This window comes from Lissotriton vulgaris, chromosome 4_1, assembly GCF_964263255.1.
Source record: "Lissotriton vulgaris chromosome 4_1, aLisVul1.2, whole genome shotgun sequence".
In the NCBI taxonomy this organism is placed as follows: Eukaryota; Metazoa; Chordata; class Amphibia; order Caudata; family Salamandridae; genus Lissotriton; species Lissotriton vulgaris.
In genome coordinates, this window is record NC_141691.1 from 61,106,615 (window position 1) to 61,130,924 (window position 24,310).

At 48.4% G+C, this 24,310-nt stretch overlaps 1 protein-coding gene across 2 annotated transcripts in view; it reads right to left on the reverse strand.

Moving 5' to 3' along the window:
• The window catches only part of KIF4A (kinesin family member 4A), a 307,171-nt gene that overhangs the window by 248,435 nt on the left and 34,426 nt on the right, over window positions 1-24,310 (reverse strand). For both annotated transcript variants that reach the window (XM_086918309.1, XM_086918308.1), the window contains exon 3: window positions 11,052-11,166. In XM_086918309.1, coding sequence (XP_086774435.1) covers window positions 11,052-11,166 — 115 coding nt within the window. The remainder of the gene's footprint in view (window positions 1-11,051; window positions 11,167-24,310) is intronic.

The following is a 24,310-nucleotide window of genomic DNA, read 5'->3' on the forward strand; positions in this document are numbered from 1 at the left end:
CGCGAAGAAAAGGAAACGCGCTGCGGAAAGGGACCCCGGGGAACCATGACAGTACCCCTTCCTAAGACAATCTGATGAGGCAAAGTCAGTTTCATGGCCACAGGGTTGATGACCCTTTCAATGGCGTAGGGTCCCACAAAGCGAGCCAGAAGCTTCTTAGGACCGTGCACATTGAGGTTGCGGATGGAAAGCCATACCCAGTCTCCTTTCTTGTACTTCGGTTCCATCCTCCTATGGGAATCGGCGAACAGCTTGTAGCTTGCCGTGGCCAATTCGAAACGGGCTTGTTGCCACAGTTTGGCATGATAAGCCTGAACCGTAGGCCGAGGACTGGGCTGAGGTTCGTCCCAAGCCGTAGTAAGAGGAGGTTTACCTTTAGGCAGTAGAAGGGAGACAAACCGATGGCGGAATGCATGTTGTAGGCGTATTCCACCATCCACAGGACTTCCACCCATTCCCTTTTCACTGCTAGTAGTAGGCAGCAGAGATACTGTTCCATGGTGTGGTTTGTTCTCTCTGCCTGGCCGACAGTCTGGGGATGGTAGGCGGAAGATAAGCCTACGTCCATGTCCATGATCACGCACATCTCGTTCCAGAAATGGGACACGAACTGTGAACCCATGGCTGTTAGGAGTACAGATGGAATACCATGTAGCCGGATAACGTTTTGCAGGAACACCACCGCCAGTTCAGCTGCTGGCACGTTTTTTCAGTGGTACAAAGTGAGCCATCTTGGTGAGGTGATCTACGATGGTAAGAACAGTGGTGTAATCTGCTCCTGTTGCTGGTAACCACCACGAAGTCCATGGAGATGGTGTACTACGGATAAGGAGGAACCGGAATGGGATGCAGGAGCCCGGCTGAAGACACTGATAGGTTCTTTCCTTGGGCACACCGTGCAACATGCTATATAGGCCTTGGTGTTCGCTTCCAATGTTGGCCACCAGAAGTGCCTTTGTAGGAGTTCTGTGGTTTCGTGGCATCCCAGGTGATTGGACAGTACGTGGTCATGACACATGAACAATGCATGTTGTTTGTGAGCCATCAAAGGCAGGTAGTACTTGTTATCCTTATACAGGAATCCGTTCAGTCTGGTTACACCGTTTTGGTTCGCTGTTACAGCGGCTGGATCGGTCTGGTCTATATTCTTCTGTAACCGAGTAAGGAACTCTGAAGACAGAACCACCCCCTGAAAACTGTAGGAATAATACACAGGGTCTGGGTTGGCCAGGGTTTCCTCCAGACGGGTTAGCGCGTCCGCCTTAACGTGCTCTTTACCAGGCCGGTATGTGATGCTGAAGTCATATATTCGTTGAAGAACAGTGTCCAGCTGAGTTGTCTTGACGTCCGGGCACAGGCTGAGCGAAGGAATTGCAGATCACGGTGATCCGTGTATATGATCACAGTAGGTTTGGCGTCTTTAAGGTAATGGCGCCATTCCGTGAATGCTGTTTTTATGGCCAGGAACTCTTGGTCCGATACGGTATAGTTGCATTCAGCGGTTTGGAGCTTCCTGGAGTAGAACGCCAATGGATGAAGGAAACCGGATTCTGTGTCCCTTTGAGACAGCACACCTCCAAGGGAGTCTTGTGAGGCATCGGCTTCCACAATAAAGCTGAAGCTCAGGGTGTCTTAGAACGGGAGCCGTGGTGAACCTTCTTTTCAGCTCCTGAAAGGCGAGTTTGGCTTCTGCATCCCAACAATAAAGGACCCCTTCACGCAGTAGCAGAGTAATCGGGCTAATGATCCTAGAAAATCCCGTAATAAAGCGACTGCGTAATAAAGAGACAGTAATAATTGGCAAATCCCAGGAACCTCTGGATTCCTTTCACAGTGGTTGGAGAAGGCCACTGAAGTATGGCTTCCACCTTTTTGTTGTCCATTTGGATCCCGGCAGGCGTGATGATGTGTCCTAGAAACTCAACTGTAGTGGTGTGGAACACGCTCTTCTCTAATTTGACGTACAAACTATGGCGTACCAGTTGCTGGAGGATGGCACGTACGTGTTGAATGTGATCCGTGGAGTTACAGGAGTGTATCAGTACAAATCGATATACACTATACAGAAGATGTCGATGAAATCCCCGAGTACCTAGTCGATTAAGAACTGGAACACTGCGGGGGAGTTACAGAGTTGGAAGGTTATGACCAGATACTCGAAGAGGCCGAACCTGATCCTGAAGGCGGTCTTCCATTCCTCACCCCTTCGGACTCAAACCAGATGGTATGCCCTCCGTAGGCCCAACTTGGTGTATATGGAGGCGTGCTTTACTTGGTCCAACAAGTTGGAAATCAAAGGCAGGGGGTGCCTGTTTTTCACGGTGATGGCGTTCATCGCTCTAAAGTCTATGCAAGTCCTCAGATCCCCCTCTTTCTTCGCCACAAAAAAAGGAGAGGATACCAGAGACCTGGAATGGCGTATGAATCCGTTACTGAGGTACTCATCCAGGTAGGAGCGTAGGTGTTCATTCTCCTTTTCTGTGAGGGAACAGATTAAACTACAGGGAAGCGTGGAACCAGGGACCAGGTCTATCCGGCAGTCAAACGAGCGATGAGGGGGGGGTAGGGTGTTGGCACCCTTCTTGTCGAACACAGCCACCAAGTCGAGGTACACTTCGGGTACATTGTCTTGGATCCCCACACCCATTCCTGTCAAAGGAAGCGAGGGGGCCTGGACGATTCTGGCTCTGATGTGTTCAGTCTGGGAGTAGCTGGAACGGCGACAATGCTCTGATTCCAGGTCTATGGTCTGAGAAGCCCAATCGATCAGTGGGTTGTGGTTCACCAGCCATGGAAGGCCCAATATGATTCTGAACTGTAGTGCATCGATGACGTCAAAGTCAATGGTTTCCGTGTGGTCGTTCGCAAACGTCATCACAAAGTCTTCTGTTTGACACCGAATGAGACCGGAGGTAAGATCAGTGCCATCCACTGCTTTAACCGTTTCTGGTTTCTCCTTTGGTACGATGGCCATACACAGGTCCCTTGAGTACTGGGTGTCGATGAAATTGCTGGTGGCTCCTGTGTCGAGAAGAGCAGTCACCTGCCATACCTGGCCGGATCGGGCAAGTAGTACCACATCAACACCCAAATGACGGGTACCGCTAAAAAAGGCAGGGGTCGCTGTCTTGTAGGCCGATGAACCCAGTAGCCGGACCCCATTGTCTACTGGGTTTCTCAGTTTCCAGACTTTTCTCCTTTGGACACAGGCAGTGCGAGTGGTTTCCTTCCCCTACTTTGCGTGGGCTTCAACGGGCATTCCCTAACTAAGAGGTCATTCTTACCGCAGTATAGACACTGGTTCTGTCTCCTTTGCTTCTCTTTTTCTTCACTGGTGAGGGGTCCCTGTATGCCACCTATTTGCATAGGTTCAGGTACATTATTGGCCGGAGCTGGTTCATCCTTTGTGCGTTCCTTAATAGACAGGATCCTGGTCTTGCGCCCTTTGGTCTTCTCATTTTTTCGCTCCTGTATCCAGAAGTTTACTTTGACCACTGTATCAATGAACGGTCCTATGTCCTCCGGGGGGGTCTGGCATCTGAGAGTTCAAGGTCCTTCTGCTCGTCTTGTAAGCCCCTATAAAAGACAGATACTTTCTTGGATTCAGGCCAACGGGCTTCAATGAGTAGTCTGCTGAATGTCGTGATAACCTGAAGCAGTGTAACACTGACCTGCTCCACTATAAGTAGTTCGTTATCAGCTGCTTGCAAAAAGGTATGGCGAGCGAACATCCGTTGCATTGTCTCCTTGAACACGCTGAGATCGTACAGCATCGGATCGTCGTTTTCCACCAAGGATATAGACCATTGGGCGGCATCGCCACCCATGTATTAGAGAATGAAAGACTTTGGAAGCATCGTCAGGAAAAGCGGTTGCCCTGATCATGAAGTGCAGGTGGCATTGGTGAAGGAACACACTATATTTGGTGCCTTTGCCATAAAAGCATTCTGGTGGTGCCAGTTGCACAGGATGGGGTGCCATCACCTGTATAGCATGGTCTTGGTTGGATGCGGAGGAAGGCCCCCCAAAGGTAAATAAGGGAGGTCGTAGAACCCGTTCCTGTCTAGCCTTATACGTAGGAGTGGGACCCCAAGGACCTGTTGCCCCAGCTGCCATTTGACCTTGTAAGGCCGTAATCTCCTGTCGTAGACTAAGGTCTTCTGCTTGCATACTAGCGAGTATAGTCGCCATGTCCTGCAACGTTATCTTGGGATCACCCATGTCGTCCTGGCGAGAAGAGAAACTTGGGCTTCTGATTCTGTCAGGTACCCCACATGGCTTACCTGCTGCTTGCGGAGTATTCTCGCGGAGACGACAGGAGCTCTCGCCCACGTACCCACCTTACCCCTGCTATGGAATGTACATCAACCGCGATGAAGATGGGACCGGGATGATAGCCAGAGATGACGGGGATGGTGCTAGGAAGACCAGAAGAGGACCACCCTTGGGATGAAGGAGGACAGTCTGCTCTAGCTGTAGGGAAGACAGAAGGACCCAGTTAAGCCTGGCTCAGGTATAACCCTATCTAGGTTCTACATCCTGCGCGCATGCGGACTAGCTCTTACCTCGGGTGGGAAAACAAGGTAGCGTTCTCCAGCAGGCCTTGGGTAAGTGCAGATGACTCCACAGGAACAGCAGCCTCAGCTTGGTGAGGCTCTCAGGAAACAAGCGCTCCTGCGCAATGTATCAGAGAAGACACAAATGCAGGCAGCCTGTCAGCGCAGCGAATGCAGGCAGCCTGTCAGCGCTCCAGCGCAGCGAATGCAGGCAGCCTGTCAGCGCTCCAGCGCAGCGAATGCAGGCAGCCTGTCAGCGCTCCAGCGCAGCGAATGCAGGCAGCCTGTCAGCGCTCCAGCGCAGCGAATGCAGGCAGCCTGTCAGCGCTCCAGCGCAGCGAATGCAGGCAGCCTGTCAGCGCTCCAGCGCAGCGAATGCAGGCAGCCTGTCAGCGCAGCGAATGCAGGCAGCCTGTCAGCGCAGCGAATGCAGGCAGCCTGTCAGCGCAGCGAATGCAGGCAGCCTGTCAGCGCAGCGAATGCAGGCAGCCTGTCAGCGCAGCGAATGCAGGCAGCCTGTCAGCGCAGCGAATGCAGGCAGCCTGTCAGCGCAGCGAATGCAGGCAGCCTGTCAGCGCTCCAGCGCAGCGAATGCAGGCAGCCTGTCAGCGCTCCAGCGCAGCGAATGCAGGCAGCCTGTCAGCGCTCCAGCGCAGCGAATGCAGGCAGCCGGTCATCGCTCCAGCGCAGCGAATGCAGGCAGCCTGTCATCGCAGCGAATGCAGGCAGCCTGTCATCGCAGCGAATGCAGGCAGCCTGTCATCGCAGCGAATGCAGGCAGCCTGTCATCGCAGCGAATGCAGGCAGCCTGTCATCGCAGCGAATGCAGGCAGCCTGTCATCGCAGCGAATGCAGGCAGCCTGTCCGCGCTCCAGCGCAGCGAATGCAGGCAGCGAGAGATCTAGCGCGGCCTCGGGAACTCACCAGAATAGAGGTCCAGTGCTGAAACAAGTATATGGGCAAAATCACGGGAGCATGAAAGGAAGCCAGACTTCGGCGTTAATCAGAAGCGCTAAGCCAGGGGAACCGCCGTGGTTTATGTGGTTTCCCCCGGAAGCGCTGAGGCGAGCAGGCAGCTTCTGGCCCAACAACTGGACCGCAACCTAACACGCCCGTGTGAGGAGGTGAGGGAGCCTGATCACGCATGCGCGAAGAAAAGGAAATGCGCTGCGGAAACGGACCCCGGGGAACCATGACACAATCTCCCGGAGTGAAGGTGAATGGTGGGCAAAGGCAGCACACCACCAGCAGCACACAGGCGGCTGAGTGCAAGGTGCCAAACAGTATCGAGAGCCCAATAGGTTTTTATGGCGATTGCAATGCAAAAAGGAGGCTGCAGGCTCTGGCTGGAAGGCCAGTCAGGTTGAAGCAACAGGGGGATTAAAGGCTTGTGATGCTTGGGGCCGCAGGGACACCTAGGGTCCTTTTCTCCACAGCCCTGGGGCAATGGATGCAAAGGTAACTTTAGGTGTCAGTTTTCTTACCAAGAACAGTCACAGTCGATTGGGCCTGCATGCAGAGGCTGCAGGCAATCTAGGAGTCCATGAGGGGTGAAACCACAATGACTAGAGCTTTGTGAGACCTTATTGTCACAGTTGACCCACTTCAACTCTGGCTGGGGGAACTGGTGCAGTGGCTGCTTCAGGAGTAGGGTTTTGGCAGTTACAGAGGACTCAGTCCTTGCTTTCGATTTCCTGCAGGGTGCAGAACAGGTCTGCTGTTCATAAGAGGTCTTCTTCGAAGGCAGGCAGTCGTCCCAGGTTTCTGGAGTCAACAGCTGCAGGACGAGTTGACTATGGAACAGTTTGTCGAGAGATGCAGATAGGCTGACAGGGTTGGTACTCGGTCAACTGCTACTTCTCTGACCTCTGCTTTTGCAGCTCTTCTGTGTCCTTCTTAGGTCATCAGGATCTGCTTCTCTGGTGTTAGGGGATCCACTAAATACAGAATTTAGGAGCATTAGGCAATAGGCTACTGACCCTTAGGGTCACAACGCCCCCTATAGGACCACTTCTTGTGGGAAGTGGTCAAAACCCTATCCCAGGATTCCCAAATATGGCATCACAAAGATGGCTACTTCTGAAAAATCATGTCCACCTTACAGTAGCCCACCTATGAGGTTGTACTAGACCAGAGGTGGCACGCGTACCTGACTAGCTAATATTCCCGCCAGTCCAGGTACCAAGGGAGCCCTGGACAAAGGGGCTGGCTTCCCTTCCGTGAGGAGGAGCCAGATAAACATTTTAAAGGCAGTAGCCCTTTGAGGCTTGCCACCCAAGAAATGTTAATCAGCAGGTCATCCTGTGGGAGGGTGTGATACACCCTCTTCCCGGACAGGGTTGTGTCCTGGGTCTCCAGAGACTAGAGGCCCTCACCCAAGGAGATTATAACAGTGTCTCGGGTGGCAGAAACAAGTCAGCAAGTACACCAAAGGCTGGTAGGATTTCAGGGGCCACCTCTAAGGTTCCCACTGATTCCAGTGATGGATTTGCCAATACATGCCTCCACTGTGGGTTTATCAATACGATATGTTGGTACCAAACATCCAAATTTTCAGGGAAGCCATCATGTAGCTGGAGAACTAGTCTTCACCAGTTTCCAGCACATGCTTTAAAATGGCTTCCCGGGTCACTTGTATAGCAGTAATAAGGCTGACCAGCACAGGGGCATATCTGCTTATGCATGTGTGTCCTCACATGTAATATTCAGAACCGTGCCATAGGATGTATGATGTGCTGGAGGGTGACTTACAAATATTACTTGCAGTGTTAGTGACATGGCACACAGGCAGCCTGCGATGGCAGTCTTGCATGTCCTTGGTGAGGGAATCCCTCAAGATAAGTCACATAGCAGCTCTTCAGGACCTTTTTTAGTACCTCAGGCCCCAGGTACCAGGGTACCATTTACGAGAGACCTGGAGGGTGCTAAAGAGTTTTGCCAATGGGGGGTGGGTGGGTGTGTGTGTGGCGGGGGGGATGAGGAAGGGGTTAGAACACTTGTACAGTTTTGGAAAAGAGGCCAGGACCTGGTTAGCAGAAACTCAGTACATTTTCAGTCGATATCACATTTACCAGGCAAAAATGGGTGTCAAAAAGAGGCACTTTCCTACAGGTATCTTGCACACTGAGCAGAGTATTCGTTTAGAAGGTCCCTTGTGAGAAATGCCCTTATAGGTTCAGCCCACCAAGTTTATGGGCTGATGCTGCAGGGTTTTCATCTTTACCTGCTTAGTTTAGTTAACTTACCCATTCCCTAGTATATGGTACAAGTGGTACCCAGGGCTAGTATGTAACATACTAGTGGCCTGCAGCACTTCACTGTGCCACCACTACAGTGAAAGATGAAATTGTGACTAAGCCTACCACTGCAGCCTTGTCTGGTAGCATTAAAACTGCCAACTCAACATGGTAACAGGGCTTCTTTTGCCAAGTCAAAACCTTCCTTTTTTAATAGTGATAAGCCACACAAGTAAGGTCATGGTAATCTAACAGGCAGAGTGCTTAAAATTAACAAGCATTTGCAATGCAATTGGTCTTGCATTTGTGAGAGTTTGAGCTATTGGCATTGTAAATGATTTTTTTATGAGTTTTGAAAACCTGCAAGCGTTGCGTAAAAATGCACTTTGTACTTGTTGCTTACGATAAGCAATACTGGCAGTAACTGCGCCTCTTTCACTGCCAGCCTTGCTTCTCGTAAGCACAAAGTACAAAGAGCATGTTTACGCACCACGTTTTTCCAGTAATGAATGTTACGCATATAAAAGAAAGTATTTGGTCAGTATCACAGTGTGTGATCACATGTGGCAGCTGGATTTTAAGGTGGCAGAAGTACACTTGCAACTTACATTTTCTTCTAAGCTCCTGCCGATGTCCCAGATTTGGCTACCCTGTTCCTGCCCTGGCAATGTTGAGACGCTTCTGCCAGCTGAGAGAGCGCTGAGAAATAACCCAGAGTAGTAAGATGCCCACAGCCAATGGCATTCGAAAGTGGCCATGGTCCAGAAAGACCAGAGGGGGAAGGGAATCCGAACACTGTGCAGACTGGGAATTCCTAGTCTTTGCGCACTGTAGTGTGCCCATACGCATTGACATGTGGGGTACATCCGCCCTGACCCCTGCTGTGTTCAAAAACTGTGGGAGTATAAATGGCATGAGCTCAATAGAAGGGAAATGGGAACCCACTTTATAACCGGAGTTAAATTGCCCTTTAAGAACCCACGGGCAGGAGTACACATCGGACAATAAGTCTCTGCTGAGTTAGTATTAAAAAGGAGGCACCCGACAGGGATGCCAGCTATCCCCTTTTTATTTTTGCTATTGCGATGGAGCCATTGGCTTGTAGACTTAGGCAGACTCAGTGGATGGGGCATACACGTAGGACTCCAGAGTATTTTGCTTTGCTGTATGCAGATGCTATGATTTACTTGTGAAGACCAAACATATCCATCCCAATACTGCTTAATGTAACGAGTTTTCAGTACTCTGGATTAACACCACCAAGGGAGGTCGGTTCCCAGCTGGGCTAACTTATGGGATTACCTGTGGGACGGCTACAGGGGGTCGGGCTTGCCCTGGACGGTAGACACAGTCTAGTACTTTGGCATAGACTTCACACACTATGAAAGGCAGTTCTATGACATAATATGGAGCGAGTGCTCAATTTACATCCCTCAATCCGGTTCTGGAATTCCTCAAAATGATCTTCGATAGGAAACATAGCATTTACAAAAGTGGTAGTGTTGCCAAGGTGCTTATATGTCACGCAGGGCACCTTCTAGGAGGTAAGCCAGAGTCAATTTCAAGATATGGGCTCTCTTGGTGGAGCTCCTCTGGAATAGCAAAACATGTAGACCAGGACTTGCACCACTTAGGAGGGATTGGGACAACCGGGGAATGGAAGTTCGGAATTTGGAACGCTTACCTGGCAGCACGCTGTGCACTGGCTGAACGGGAAACCCAACTGGAGAGGTCTTTGCTGGGGGACACCTATGGTGGCCACCAGCTTGCAACACTGATGATGCATTGGCAGGGGGGAGGGGTGGGGGAGACTGCCTTAGAATTAGCCAAATTTGACTCGTTTGACGGGCGAGCTTTGTGAACAGGCAGTGCAGTGGGTAATAAAGGGGGTGCCCTATTCCCTAAACCTCACATGTGGATAGTACATCCTTTGAGCAAATAGCGAGACGGATGTCAGTTGAAAGGTGTCAGAGAGGGGTGTGTATAATGTTGACTGACCTTTACCCAGACGGGCTGTTCATTACCTTACAAGACGCAATGGGGACATTCAACCTGGATGCTAGCCAGTACCTCCAATACTCCAAAATCGCTCAAACAGCACACCAACAATGGAATCCAAGCACACACATAGCCATGCTCTCAAGGGCAGACGGACACATGCTTCTAACTCATCTCTATTGTGCACTGCGTACAGAGGCAAGTCAAGCCGCTATACATAGAAGTAACATGGTAGCACTTACGTGCCAATCCCATCTCCCCCAAGCACTGGACCAAGATGAATGTAGGGCTCCATAAGGTCAGTATGTGCTAAGTTCAAGCAGCTAAAATACATACATATGGCCTAACTTTCCCCTAAGCGACTGCACACCTTAAACGAATGTAGAGATCAGTGTTGTCCTGGATACGGAGCCAGACTTCCTACATGTGGTATGGCGCTGCCTGGGTATAGTCTCCTTCTGGCTTGATATACTGTCCCAACTTATGCGTGCGTCAGGATGGGATGTCCCACACTAAGTTAAGTGTGTGCTGAGAGTCCTCCCAGAGGACTCAAAGACGATTAAGCAGGTGATTTGCAATACCAGGTCTCACAAAGGCAAAGAGGCGCATAGCAATCCATTGGTTAAGCCCTCGACCCCAGACAAGGAAAGATTGGAGAAAGATTGGCTCAAGTGGGCAGAGGCAGAAGAGGCACCTACGAGTTGAGAAAGCACAAAATGCCTTACTTGTCTGGAGTGTAATAACAGACAATGCCTTACTTGTCTGGAGTGTAATAACAGACACTGTTGGAACCCCCTGGTCCTTCCCAAACTAAATCTGGCCAATGAGTGGTATGGAAGAGTGATGAGAGATGGAGTTACTTATCAACCTGAACTCTGCTTATAACTCACATGGAGGACTTTCCATAAATGTACACTGAAGGGAATTGAGGACTACTGTGCATGATGTGAACCATTATTTACATGGAAGCTTAAGGGAGGGGTATGAGAGGGGAGGATCACCGTTTACACCAGAACTGTTGTCTGGTAAATTTGAATGTCCTAATGATAGAATGTTGCTTTGCCAATGTTTTGTTGCAACTATGCTACTGCAATAGGTTGCAACACTGCCGACAGTGACAACTGATAGTCTAACTACACTATTGGAATTTTTTTTAATTGTATGAAGACGTATAATGTAACCAGTACACAAATAAAAACTGCCAATCAAGAACATTAGAACTTCTTAGCACTCACTTCACTGACCCAAATGCCTCACTTACCTTTAAAAATCCCTTTAATCAGAGGAGCAACAGCCGTATTAAAAACTTCTTCCTGCTCAGTTGACGGATCGAAGACATAATCGTAAGTGAATGATTTTTCACTGCCCAGAGTCACCTAAACAAAAATGGGAAATGGCATTTCATATTAAAGTGATATTCCAAACTGCTCGATTTACAATATAAACAGTATTTAATAAGTCTTAAGTACAGATTTATTCTACTCCAAGAAAAAAAGTTCTCTGAATGCAAGAACTGTGAATATTCTGTTTAATTCATTAAAAAAAATGAGATTTGGGCCTTAGTTTTCATTCCATTGAACTGCTTAAACAATTATCTACAATTCTCCTTTGTTCTAATGTGGTAGTTAGGCTGACCAATTGAAGTATGAAGGCATTTAAATACTGGTTACCCTCACCATTTTAATTTTCAAGTCAAATGGTTTACTGTTAGCTAGTTAGCTGAACATTACAATCAACATCTGCAAACTGCTCTTCCAGAGCCATGTGTGGTTCTTGAGTAGATGTAGGAAGCTAGCTCTGCATATACTATACCAAAATGAGGTATTGTGTGCAAAGTCCAGTGGATCCCCAGAGGCTTAATTAGATAATACTAAAAGCTCTATTTGTGGTAGAGCAGTTAGGCTTATTAGAGGGCTGTTTACGCATTTGTTGTACGCACTCAGCCAAGAAATGATTACATACTCAAAGACTATACCTAGGCTATCTGGTTTTAGGTGTAAACCTATAACAACCGATACAACCCCACCGAAAGGAAAATAGCCATCACCGGTGTAAACATATAAACAATTAAAAAAACACCTTTGCAACCAAAAACTAAGTGCCATTCAAAGAAAGGAAAAGATGAGTGACAGTCACTTTTATTTCTTCCTGATCGGGATAATACAATGTAACTGTTATACAAGGTAGCATCAAGAAAGATTGGGCTAACATTACTCTGCTTGAGTTGTGTTGTTAAGGGATGTCACTACAACATTCTCTTCCTTCTGCTTTTTTCAGTTTTGAGGCCTTTGGTCTAAAGATGTTGTGTTTAGATGCATGTTTTCGGTCTTTAGTTATTTTATAAACTGTAGAGAATCAGGAAATATCAAAAGCATATTTGATATTTTGGATACATTTGATTTCACAGATAGGTAAAATGGCTGGTTTCATAAGAATCGTTCATAATCTGCATCATATTTAACCACAGACAGAGAATGGGAGAAATCCTTTGATAAATCAGCCCCTTTTCTAGTGAAAATTGAAAATAGGTGAGCAACCCAATACACCCTTGCGGGCTTGGGCAGATAATCGATTGAGGGAAATGGGCCAGCAAGGGACTTTGTTTGAGTTATCAAATCTCAGCAAGTTCAGAACTCTAATTGAGAACCCACACTACTATGAATTAGTGGCTAAGAATAATGAATTTCTCTAATACAAGAAAATAATGTTACCACACTAACATAATAAATGAATACAATTACCAGGTTTTTAGAGTCAAAAGATTATTTACTTAAAGACAAAAAATTAATTAATGATAATAGGGTACAAAAAATGCGGTACAAAAAAATGCATTTCAGATATACAGGGAGTGTATTATATGTTCCACCAATACATCAGAAAGTAAGTCTAAACTGCTAACAGGTAATAACACAATGACTTCAAATCCAAAAGTAAATGAAAATCAATCGTGGTTGGTGAGTCGCGTGCAGAATTAGACACAATTGTCGACGTTTCGGTCTTTACGGTATTATTTCATAAGACCATCATCAAGGACATGGGCTTAGTGCATTTGAGTGATGACCCTATAAAGCTGTGTAACATACACTTCCTATTTAGGTCAGTGATGCTAGTTGAAATAAAATTGACAACACTGTCGAGATTAGAAACAGGAGCTTCAAGTGAAAGGAAGCTTTAAGTATTGTTTCAAAAAACCCGAACAAAACTGGTTCAATGGCAGCTAATGCGTTGTCACGATTTCAAAAGTCAAGAGCACGGAGCAACTTCGTGGTCTACGTCGGCAGCGTATTCAGCGAAAACAGCTGATGAGTCAGTATTGATTGTAAGTGAATTGCCGAACATCCCAGGCTTTAAACATTCAATGCAAGATGAAGTGACCAGTATACGTGAAAAGAATTTTGTCACCAAGCATCTGAGAGTGGTGAAAACATGACATCAGATATTTGGTAAACATGGTGTAGGAAGGTGGATATCTGACTATGGTTACCCCCAAACGTTTTGCCTGGTGTTTAGCTGGTTTTTGACTTAGTTGGCCTGGGATCCTGCTATTCAGGGCCCCAGGCTGATTGCTCTCTACTTAAAATGGACTCCATGTACCTTAGGTGCATAACACAATTGGAATTGGTTCACCTTGTTGGCCCCTGTAACAGTATACCATAGGTACCCAGGGCATAGGTGTTTCCAAGGCCTACCAGGGGCTGCAGCATGTATTGTGCCACCCCTGGCCTGGCCTCCATATTTGACACAACTGGCTGATCACTCAGCTGGGGTAAGTTGGTGTAATCACCTGTTACTTAGGTACAGTATGCCTGTGCCTAACCCTAAACTGGACACATATGTTCCTATCAGCCACTCCTATGGAAGGCCTCATCAATCCTGGAGGCAGAGTGCTTGGAAATATGTGAGATGGTGCTCTAGCATGAGCTGAGCCTGTCTGCAGCTGTCGGGAACCACTGCCTAAGCTGTTCCATGATATCGCATACCATATACTCTTAAGTGCATTATAATCCTCGCGGTTAAATGCTATCTTTGGTTTGGCTTTATCAAAACATGTCGAGTAAGGTGTCATACGAATTGGAATACTATCCCCTCGACAGTTCTGTCGACGGGGATGGCATTCCACCCTTCTAGAGGGACACGACATGTGTGTAGCCTTAACCCCGGTTAAAGTTAACCAGAGCCTCAGCATCACAAAATGGATGCTGCCACCACAGACACGAGTCTGGCCTCCTGCTGCTGACCGAAACTCGGCAGATGGTGGCCTGGACAAAGGGTTTCCTGCCTTGGGAGGTGCGAGCACCACCCCAGACAGGGTTTTGTGTATTGGGTAGGACAGGGCTGAAAAGAGAGACATGCCCGGGGCACAGAAGGTGTCCCCGTGCATAAGCCAGTCAAAACCGGTCCTGGGACTTTCCAGACCCAGGCCTGGCGAGGAGCTGGACAAAGGAAAGGGGGTGTAACCGCCCCTTCCTGGTTCCTCCCAGAGGAGGGACCTAGTAGGTGATCCACCCCTCAGATTGGGAATAAGAGTGGGAGCAGTGCCATTGCACAGCAGATCATCCTGAATCAACTTTAAACAAAGAAGAAGACTGGACTTCGACATTCTGCTGCTCAGAAGACTGAAGAGAATCTCCCTTGTGGCCTAGGAGTGGCCACCCTGTGAACACAGGCACCAACCAGCAATCGACGTCTGCTTTGCCGCCGCCTCCCGCCCGAGCCCAGAGCCCGACAAGAACCAGACTCCCAGACCTCTCACAGCCCGATCCACAGTCCCTGCAAAGAAGGGACCCGTGGAGGCACCGAGTGACGTGGGACCGGACCTCTTGGAAGACACTCGAAAAGCTGACTGCGCAGCATCTGAGGCATCCTCGACGTTGTGCTTTGGGGACTGAGAACCCCCACCACCGAGCAGCCCTTGCACCGAAGATCAGCCCCCCAGCATCTCCACGATCTGCGTGGGGCCCTTTTGCATTGTGCCACTCGACGCGCCATCCCGGACACTAGCCACGTGGTCAGAGGCCATCTTGGCGACGAAACCGACGAACTACACAGCGGGTCTGGTTGCTCCAGACTTGCCCAAGCTCCTGTGAAAAGGAGCACTCGCTCTGACCTTGCTGGTCCGAGTGTTAAGCAACTTTCGATTCCCGCGTGGCTTGCATTAGCCAAGGCCTGTTTGCTCCGATCAGGTCGCCGACACCGCCAACAGCGAGAAGCCTGCGTGGGACAGCTCGTGACTGACTCCTGGACGTCCTCGACCCCCGGTGTCCACGTGGCTGCAGAGAGAAGCTACCCGACAACGCCTGTTTGCACCAGACATCGCCTGGTTCCAATCTGGTTCCACGGTAGTCACTGGCTAGTGACTTTGAACATTGTCCCCTCTGCTTTCAGGTCTTCACAACTTCAGATCCACCCTTGGATCCACCGGAACTCTTCACATCGAGCCGCCTGCAGCATCTCCAGCTCCAAGCACCATCGACCAGCGTGACGAAACCAGACACTACTTCGACCCTGTGCACCCGCTTCCTGTGGGTGAGGTAACTCAGCTCCACCGGTGTTCCTACACTGGTACACATCTCAAGGGCCTGTGTCTTAAGTTTCAACGTTCTAGGTCACTCGGAAGGTTCCTAACTATCTAACTTTGTACTTTTTACGCACCATAGACTTTACATTGGAAAGTGCGTGCACTTTGAACACTGCACCCGAGTCCCGCGGGCCTTTCCCGACTTAGTCACTGCTAGTCTCGAATAGCTCCAGCGATTCCCAAGGCCCTAGGCCTGTTCCCTTTCTGATTGGTATCTCTTATACCACTTTCTTAGTATATGGTTTAGGTGGCCCCTAGGGCTCATCCATATTGTGCAACTTTTGTGTATTTTAAACTGTCTTGTGATTTAACGCTTGTGCTTCTGTGCTCATAAAGAGTCCAGGGGATTTTATAGTTAATAAATCAATATATATTTTCAATATATATCTGTGTGGTGTCCCTTTCATTTGGTATTCAAGGGGGTTGTGTATGGTGATACAGCTGGCTTCACATGCCTTTCAGAGTTTAGCCTAAGACTGCTTTGTCCACGTTACCACTAGAATAACTGGTCTACAAGGTTGAATTACAACCAATCATCATAAGGGTTGCTTGGCATGGTACAGAGTGATCACTAGAATTAGTGAGCATTATATACCAGGCCAACTTCTCACACATGGAACGCAATGTCACATGGAATGCGGCTGAAAAAAGTTCCTACCAAGTTCAATAAAGATTGCAGTGATATGGTTTGTATTTGCAGTAATTCAGCTACGTATATGAAAATGTAGTATGATGGCCTGTCAAAACCAATACCGGAGCTGAAGAGCTTCCCTGAAAGAGAATCTTGTCACTTGCTAGATGGTATGTTGAAAGCATCTTTACAATCTTCAGAGATAAAGAACGCTATTAACTTTGTAGTCCATTCTAGTGCAGTAAAAAATGTATTTGGACCCAATATACCCTGTGCATATGCTATCTATACACATGCACTATCAGTGCAGAAGGCTAACAATAATTAAAATTACATAAACACCGGAATTAATAGCAGGAAAATGTGTAACCACTTTTTTTTTTTTTTTTTAGAGGTACTGAAAAAACGCCACCAAAATGTACCAAAAATAGAAATTGAACAGGAAAGCCTAACAATACCCCGGACCAATTGTTTTGGATAAACAGTTATTACTTTGTTACTTTAGGAACAAGAGGAACTCTGTTTCAGGTAAGTAACAGTCAAGAAAAGCAATACTTTTCGAATTAAGTATTGTGTGTAAAGGCCTAAAAAGTACTTTACAGGAGTGTTAAAAAATACTTTGGAATCAAACAGTAGCAAACTTGACAAATGTAAGAGATATTTAGTGTAATAGACAGGAAATGCAACGCAACCCAATGGAAGGCATGCCGTTCTATGCAGTTACAGGCAACTAATCTACTAGCTGCACTGCGATAAGTAACGCCTCTCTCCAGCAGGGATCAATCCCTGACTCTCTGAAAGCGGGCCAAGTTCTCCCCATTCTGAAAAAGCAGTCACTGGATCCAGCCTCCCCAGACAATTTCAGACCTATTTCCAACATTCCTCTCTTAGCTAAAGTGCTGAGGTGTGTGCAACTGCAGCTTCACATCAACAACTTCCACCTACTCTATGACTGCCAATCTGGATTCCGACCTGGACACAGCACTGAAACCAGCATACTCTACATCATCGTTGATGCCCTACAAGCCCTTGAAAAAAGGCAAAACCTGTCTCCTAATCCTCCTAGATCTATCCTCTGCCTTCGACCCGGTCAACCATGGGAAGCTACTTGAAGGCCTCAAACTCAGGATGTGATTAAATGGCCCTGTCCTTGACTGGTTTAGATCCTTCCTCCAAAACCGATCGCAGATTCCTAATCAACGGTAACTTCTCCGCTCCCTCCTTGGTCACGGTTGGAGTCCCTCATGAATCACCCGTCCCCCACCATTTTCAACCTTTATTTAGAACCCCTTGCCGAAGTCCTTCGCACCGCAAATCTCCTACCATATGCACGCAGACGACACTCCGATCTACATAAAAAGCTCATCTCTTGAGGAGATTCTCTCCCTGAATGAGGCCCTGCTCCAACAAACTCAAACCAAATGCAAAGAAAACTGTTCCTTCTAATTTCCCCACCTAAAACCAACTGAGATCCAGACATGGGTTTAAGCCATCACAGTCTATCCTCCGACTGCTGTGGACTCTGCCAAATCTCTGGGAAAAACCTTGGATTACAACGTGAACATGCAGGACCACATCACCTCAATGGCCAAATCTGCCAGATTCCACCTGAGCTACCTATGGAAACTGAAACCCTTCCTTGACGCTCCAGACCTAAAACTTGCAGTCCAAGCACTAGTCATTTCTAGACTGGAATATGGCTGTTCCATCCTCTCTGGTTTACCCAAGATCGCTAGCACCCCTAAAAGCCTGCCTCAATACTTACCGGCACAAGGAAATTTGATCACATCTCTCCTCATCTGAAAGCGCTGCACTGGCTTCCTCTCCAGCGCAGAATAAAACTTAAGCTGGCATGCAATACGCACAAGTCCCTACCCTCAAACTCCCCTGCATATCTTGCACAGAAACTTGTGATATCCGGATGAATCAGAAACTCACGGTCTGCCAGTGCTCACTCCAGCCTGCGACTTTTCGCGGGGGGGGGGGGGGGGACTAACAAAAAAACTAATCAGGCGATCACTGGGGCTGCACCAAGAATATGGACCTCCTTCCCATCCACCATCAGAAGAATCCCCTCTCTTGCACGTTTCAAAAAGGAGGCTAAATCCTTTGGCTAAACCCCATCCCACAACCACCACAGAGACTATTGCCTCCCTCCTTCGACCTTCGCCCCACCAAGAAACCTAGGGCCTGTCCTCAGCAACAGTAATATTTCCTATTTGTATACTCCCATCCCTCTTGTACTCCGCACCACCCTCCCTATTTTGGGTTATACTCTTGTGATACCATGCCTCTTGTACAACTATGACTCTGTAAAGCGCTCCGATACCCTGACTGGTCAAGTTCACGCTCTAAAAACAGTAAATAAAATAAATACAGCCAGTCTTCGGGGGGTTTCTACCAACACTGGGGAAGGGTCAACTCAAGGTAGGTACTGCATCACCAGAGGCACTGGGGCAGCTGGATGCGGAGATCACAGGGTCCAATGTTAGTCTATGTAGACTTGAGGCATCTACAAGAGGTGCGGTGTGCAGTTAAGTACCCACGGTTTCAGGGCACAGACCCCAGGGTTAAAGCAAGCACAGCTGGCCACAAAGCAGAACCAGTCATACACCACTAGCGACACGGGGGCTGGGTGCAAATCAGCAACAGTCACCAAATGCAAGGAAATGGGGATATTAGAGCACCATGAGCCTGCAGACTCAGACCAGGAGGCTGGGTGAAGATGACCAAAAGCTGGGCAGGTAAGAAGAGTCGTCAAGGGGCACCGTTGGCTGGGCTTCCCAAAGTTGGGGGGCCGAGGATGCAGGGGTGCCTTTCATTGTGGGGTTTTCTTAATAGAGCCATTCCCTGACAAGGGGACCCTTCGAGATGAGGCTGCAGGAGTCTTTGGGGTGTCCAGCCACCGATCAAGTCGTCAGGATCACTGGGGAGACTTCACTGAACAGGTGAGCCACTCAAGATTCGGGGCCATAGGCTTATGGTGCACAGTGGAAAGGAATCTCAGTTCCAGCTGGAACCGAAGTCAAATGCAGTTGAATTCTTCTAGACAAGGCCCCTGTCTTCAGGAGATCTGGTCTTTGTCGAAGAATGAGCATTCTTCGTCAGGTTTCTGGAAGTCACTGGCCACAGGATATGCAAAGTCTTCTTTGCAGGATCTTTAAACTGGAGACCGTCTCGTAGGGCTGGGGCAAAGTCAGTTGTCTTCAGGCTTCGTTGCATGGCATCCTCCTAGCCCTTCGTGGGTTGCAGGAATCGGAGGATCAATTTACTCTATTTAGGGGCGCTATGGGTACTGGCAGATGTTAGCAAATGTACTACTTGCCATTTAGGGTGACTACACACTTTGTATGTCCGCTCCCTTTGGTTAGGAGGTATCCTCTAACCAGATTGGCTAAAATCCTCCCATTCAAGATGGGGGATTTTCTAAGGAGGGAGGTCATCTTGGTCCAGGGCACCTTAGAGGTGGTCCTGGCAGAGAGGGGGAATACCTCTCCAGACTACAAATTTACATGGCAACCTTGCTGCCAAGACTGGGGCTTGGTGAAGAAGGGGCAGTCCTCTTCCCTAGCTGGCAAAGCCCTGGCTAGCATAAGAAAGGGAAGGAAGCTTTTCAGGCTCACCGTCCTTAATGCCATTCCTGCTTGGGGTAGGTGAAAAGCACCTCCATCCCAAGCAGGTTCTTTTTGCTGACACTCACCGGCTCCAGGAGGGGTCGTTCTCGCCATCAGAGCACAGCGCGACTGGGTCCCTGACGTTGTGGCCGCCCCCGCCGCTGTGCAGCGCCATCGCACGGCCGCGGAGCGGAGCGGACCACAACTCCCAGCGTGCTTTGGGAAATCCACCGCCCACTTCCGGGATTAGCGCGCCAGGAGGCGCAACAAAAGGCGGCAGCACCCGGAGAGCGGGGTTCTTTTTGCTGACACTCACCGGCTCCAGGAGGGGTCGTTCTCGCCATCAGAGCACAGCGCGACTGGGTCCCTGACGTTGTGGCCGCCCCCGCCGCTGTGCAGCGCCATCGCACGGCCGCGGAGCGGAGCGGACCACAACTCCCAGCGTGCTTTGGGAAATCCACCGCCCACTTCCGGCATTAGCGCGCCAGGAGGCGCAACAAAAGGCGGCAGCACCCGGAGAGCGGGGTTCTTTTTGCTGACACTCACCGGCTCCAGGAGGGGTCGTTCTCGCCATCAGAGCACAGCGCGACTGGGTCCCTGACGTTGTGGCCGCCCCCGCCGCTGTGCAGCGCCATCGCACGGCCGCGGAGCGGAGCGGACCACAACTCCCAGCGTGCTTTGGGAAATCCACCGCCCACTTCCGGCATTAGCGCGCCAGGAGGCGCAACAAAAGGCGGCAGCACCCGGAGAGCGGGGTTCTTTTTGCTGACACTCACCGGCTCCAGGAGGGGTCGTTCTCGCCATCAGAGCACAGCGCGACTGGGTCCCTGACGTTGTGGCCGCCCCCGCCGCTGTGCAGCGCCATCGCACGGCCGCGGAGCGGAGCGGACCACAACTCCCAGCGTGCTTTGGGAAATCCACCGCCCACTTCCGGCATTAGCGCGCCAGGAGGCGCAACAAAAGGCGACAGCCCCCTCCGCCTCGCGGACGCGCGCGGGCGGCACCGGGCGGAGCCCGGGCAGAGGGCGGGCCGTCTGTGGCCGTCCGTGGACGACTGTGGTCGGGCGGGCCACCCCCCTAAGATCTGCTCAAAAGTACGTATTACACCCAGGCACTAATATGGGTGATCATACTGATACTACTACTCATATTGACATATCATCCCAGGGCGCTGATACCCCTGCCTCTCTAATCACATCCTTTGAAACCTTGATTGAGACTGCTTTCAATGAGATAGTAGAGACAGAGAGGAGGTTCTCAATGGGCTCTTTCGCCACTAACAACATATCGAGCGCTATTAACTGTGTAAATGGGAATACACATCTTATCCCAGAGGTTACTGTGGTTAAGACCCTACAACCGCTTGTTGACGTGCCCATTATTGTGGAGGACGAAAATACCGTTACCTACATAGCTGCAGATTCGGCCTCTCCAACAACTGTTGTTGTTAGCCAACAGTCGGTACCTTTAATAACACCGTCGGTACCGACACAAGTAGAATCTATCCAAATCAATACAACTGTTCCCCAGGGAGATGTTATCACTTTGGATATCACAGACTCGAGTAATAACAAATTGGGAGGGGAAAAAAGAAAAAGAGGCACTACCAAACAAAGCGCCAATAAAAGGAAACAACCTTTATTGAATAAAAGTCAGCCCACCCCGCAAAGCCTGTGGAACAAACAAAAATCCTTGGGGGCGGCTTCGGCTCCAACGGAAGACAAAGACTTAGTTGATATGGATAGTACTTCCTCTTCACCCAGCATCCAGCCCAGTGGCAATGGTAACACTATATGGACCCAAACAACATTAATGGGAGAAAATTTTAATCTCTCCAAACAAAATGGGAACCTTATAGATACTATAGTTGACACCATTTTTAATCGATTGGAAAAACTTATGATCAACCAGTTTAATAATGTTTTTAAAAGACTCGACAGACTAGACAATCTGGTTAAGAACGATGTAGCCAAAAAGAAGGGGTCTATTATTCTGGATCAAATCAGAGCTGACCGTTTACTAAAAGACCTTGATTCCCTAAGCAGCACCTTGTCACTAAAAGCACAGGACACTTGCATTATATTGGATGAGGGCACGAATAAACCGGGAATAACACCATCATCTTCCAACGTACCACCGACCATCCAACCTCGATCTGTTAATACAGGGGCTAAGTGTGCAAAAACCAGCAAAGCTACTAAAATCATCCCAACCCCTGCACCTAGGAAAACTACCCCCTTGATAACCAACAATAAAAACACCACCAGTAAGGGCGATGACTCTACCCAACCGATCACAGCAGTAGCCTCAGCTGTGGACAACAACAAAGGTACCGATCAAGTCGGGTCTAATAAGCCTCACAAACGCGAAGGGCGCGTTTTACCCTTACACCTGCCACCGGATGCTTGTCCGTTCGTCCTGGTTTTGGCAGGAGTACCGGTGCTGAGGGAGGATCAGGGGGAAACATGGGTACAATTACGAAATAAGTGCATAGATTGGCTAACTAAACACAAGGGGGTTGGATATGACATATCAAGAGAAATCATATCGGTTCGCAGGGTGCCCTGGATCGGACCATTACCCAAAGATAAGGACGGAGATTGCATAGTTCTTAACTTTAAAAATCCAGGCACCGTAAGGCATTTGCTCAACATAAATGGTAACTGTTCGGCCATTTCTACGGTTGCTACTATGCTACCCTTAAGCTATTTCTACAGACAACCCCCTATGCATTTCCAACCACCTTTTTTGCAATTCCATCCACCATCTAGGAATTTCCAGCCACTTGCTATGCAATTTCAGCCAGTAGCTTTCCCTTTTAACACCTACAATAGATTTGCACCTTTAACAGGTATGGATATGTTAGATTGACCCTCCCCAATAAAGCAAGTTGACCCAGCTGTTCCATCACCAATTTTGATGATCGGAAATCAGGAAGCTTCGCGTCCCTTGGCAGAGACTCCCGGAAGAGGCAAAACTATGAACAATAATCATGTGGATTCTGTCCTCTCCCTAGTAAGTTGGAACATAGCGGGTCTTAATTCCAAACTGAAAATTAAAGAATGGCTGGAGTGGGTCAACAACAACTGTGACATCTTGTTGCTTCAAGAGACTTGGTGTACAGCAAGCCCCACAGTGGAGGGCTTTTGCTGTTATAACTTAAAGGCCTCCGCTTCATCCATGGGACGCCCCAGTGGGGGGCTATCAATTTGGTCTAAGATAAAACCTGGGGTACAAACCAAACTGATCCCAACACCAGGCAAATGTTTTATGGCTGTGAAATACATCAACAGGATGATTTTATGTGTAATTAATTTTTATAATAACGACTTTGTTAACCATCCCAATGGAAACTTTTTGTCTTTATTTAACTTTATTGACGATATCGTGGAGGGTAGGAAATATGGGTCTTTTGACGGTATTTGTATTGGTGGTGATTTCAATGCTCATATGTTTCGCACTAGTGTCCCATGTCGCAATGGGGAAGAGCTTAAGAATTTACTAGCATCCCGTAACCTAGTTAATTCTATGGAAATTGCTGGAACTAATGCTGAAAACAAATCCGCACCAACTTACATAGGTCAAGGCTGTGCTTCCACGATAGATTATATATTCCTTTGTTCTTCCCTATGTGATATTATCCAAAAAGCTGAGGTCATCTGCTCTGCATATAGTGACCATTACCCACTTAGAATTTATCTAGACAACCCTCAATCCACAAAGGCTGCACTGAGAATTGAGAATGGGCTACATGATTTGGTACTGTCTACTGACAGGTTAAAACTAATATGGAAAGGGGTGGATAATAAAGCTATCCTGGCAAAGGTAATTAAAAAGCACCCTCTGATTATAGAGACCTGCTTGTCGCTTGATAGTACTGGTGAAGTATTAACTGTTGCTTTCAGTAATCTATGTGGGGCCATTAAAAGGGAATCCTCCAAACCATTCAGGCCCAATATAGACCATAGCCCCCGCTGGTTTGACTCTGCGTGCTCAAAGGCCAACAGGGAATTGAGGGTAGCTTTACAACAAAATCCTAGGGACTTTAACCTAGTGAGAGAATTAAGATCTAAATACAAACTCGCCCTGCGGATAAGATCCGAGGCCTTAGTGGTCAACCATTGGGAGCTACTTACACGGACTGCCTCGCTAAAAGACACTGCGGGTTTTTGGAGAGAAGTTAAATCTCTCAGGTCCTTTGGGTCAAACATCCAACCTATTAATTGTAACATAAATGGTGAGGTTTGGGTGGAGCATTTCTCCAAAATCTATACTGTAGCAGCCCCTATTATAGATCCAGCATCCCTATCAAACAATGTTAAACAACTGAACTTTCTAATATCTGAGGTGGAGGATGCAATCTTGGAGAGCGCCAGTAATAAAGCCCCTGGCCCTGATGGTCTATCTATTGACCAGATTAAATCGGAAGTTAACTTCTGGGCCCCTTTATTATGTAATCTATTCAATAATCTGTCCGACAGCTCAATCCCTGAATCCTGGTCGAACAGTGTCATCGTACCGATATTCAAGAAAGGTGACAGGTCTGATCCGGCCTGCTACCGTCCGATTTCACTGATCGACAACACACTAAAAGTCCTGGGTAGGGTACTTTTTAAGAGGATAAGGGGATGGGCTGAGGATAATAATGTGCTTCACTGCAGCCAATTGGGGTTCAGAAGCCATGTGGGCACGGTTGA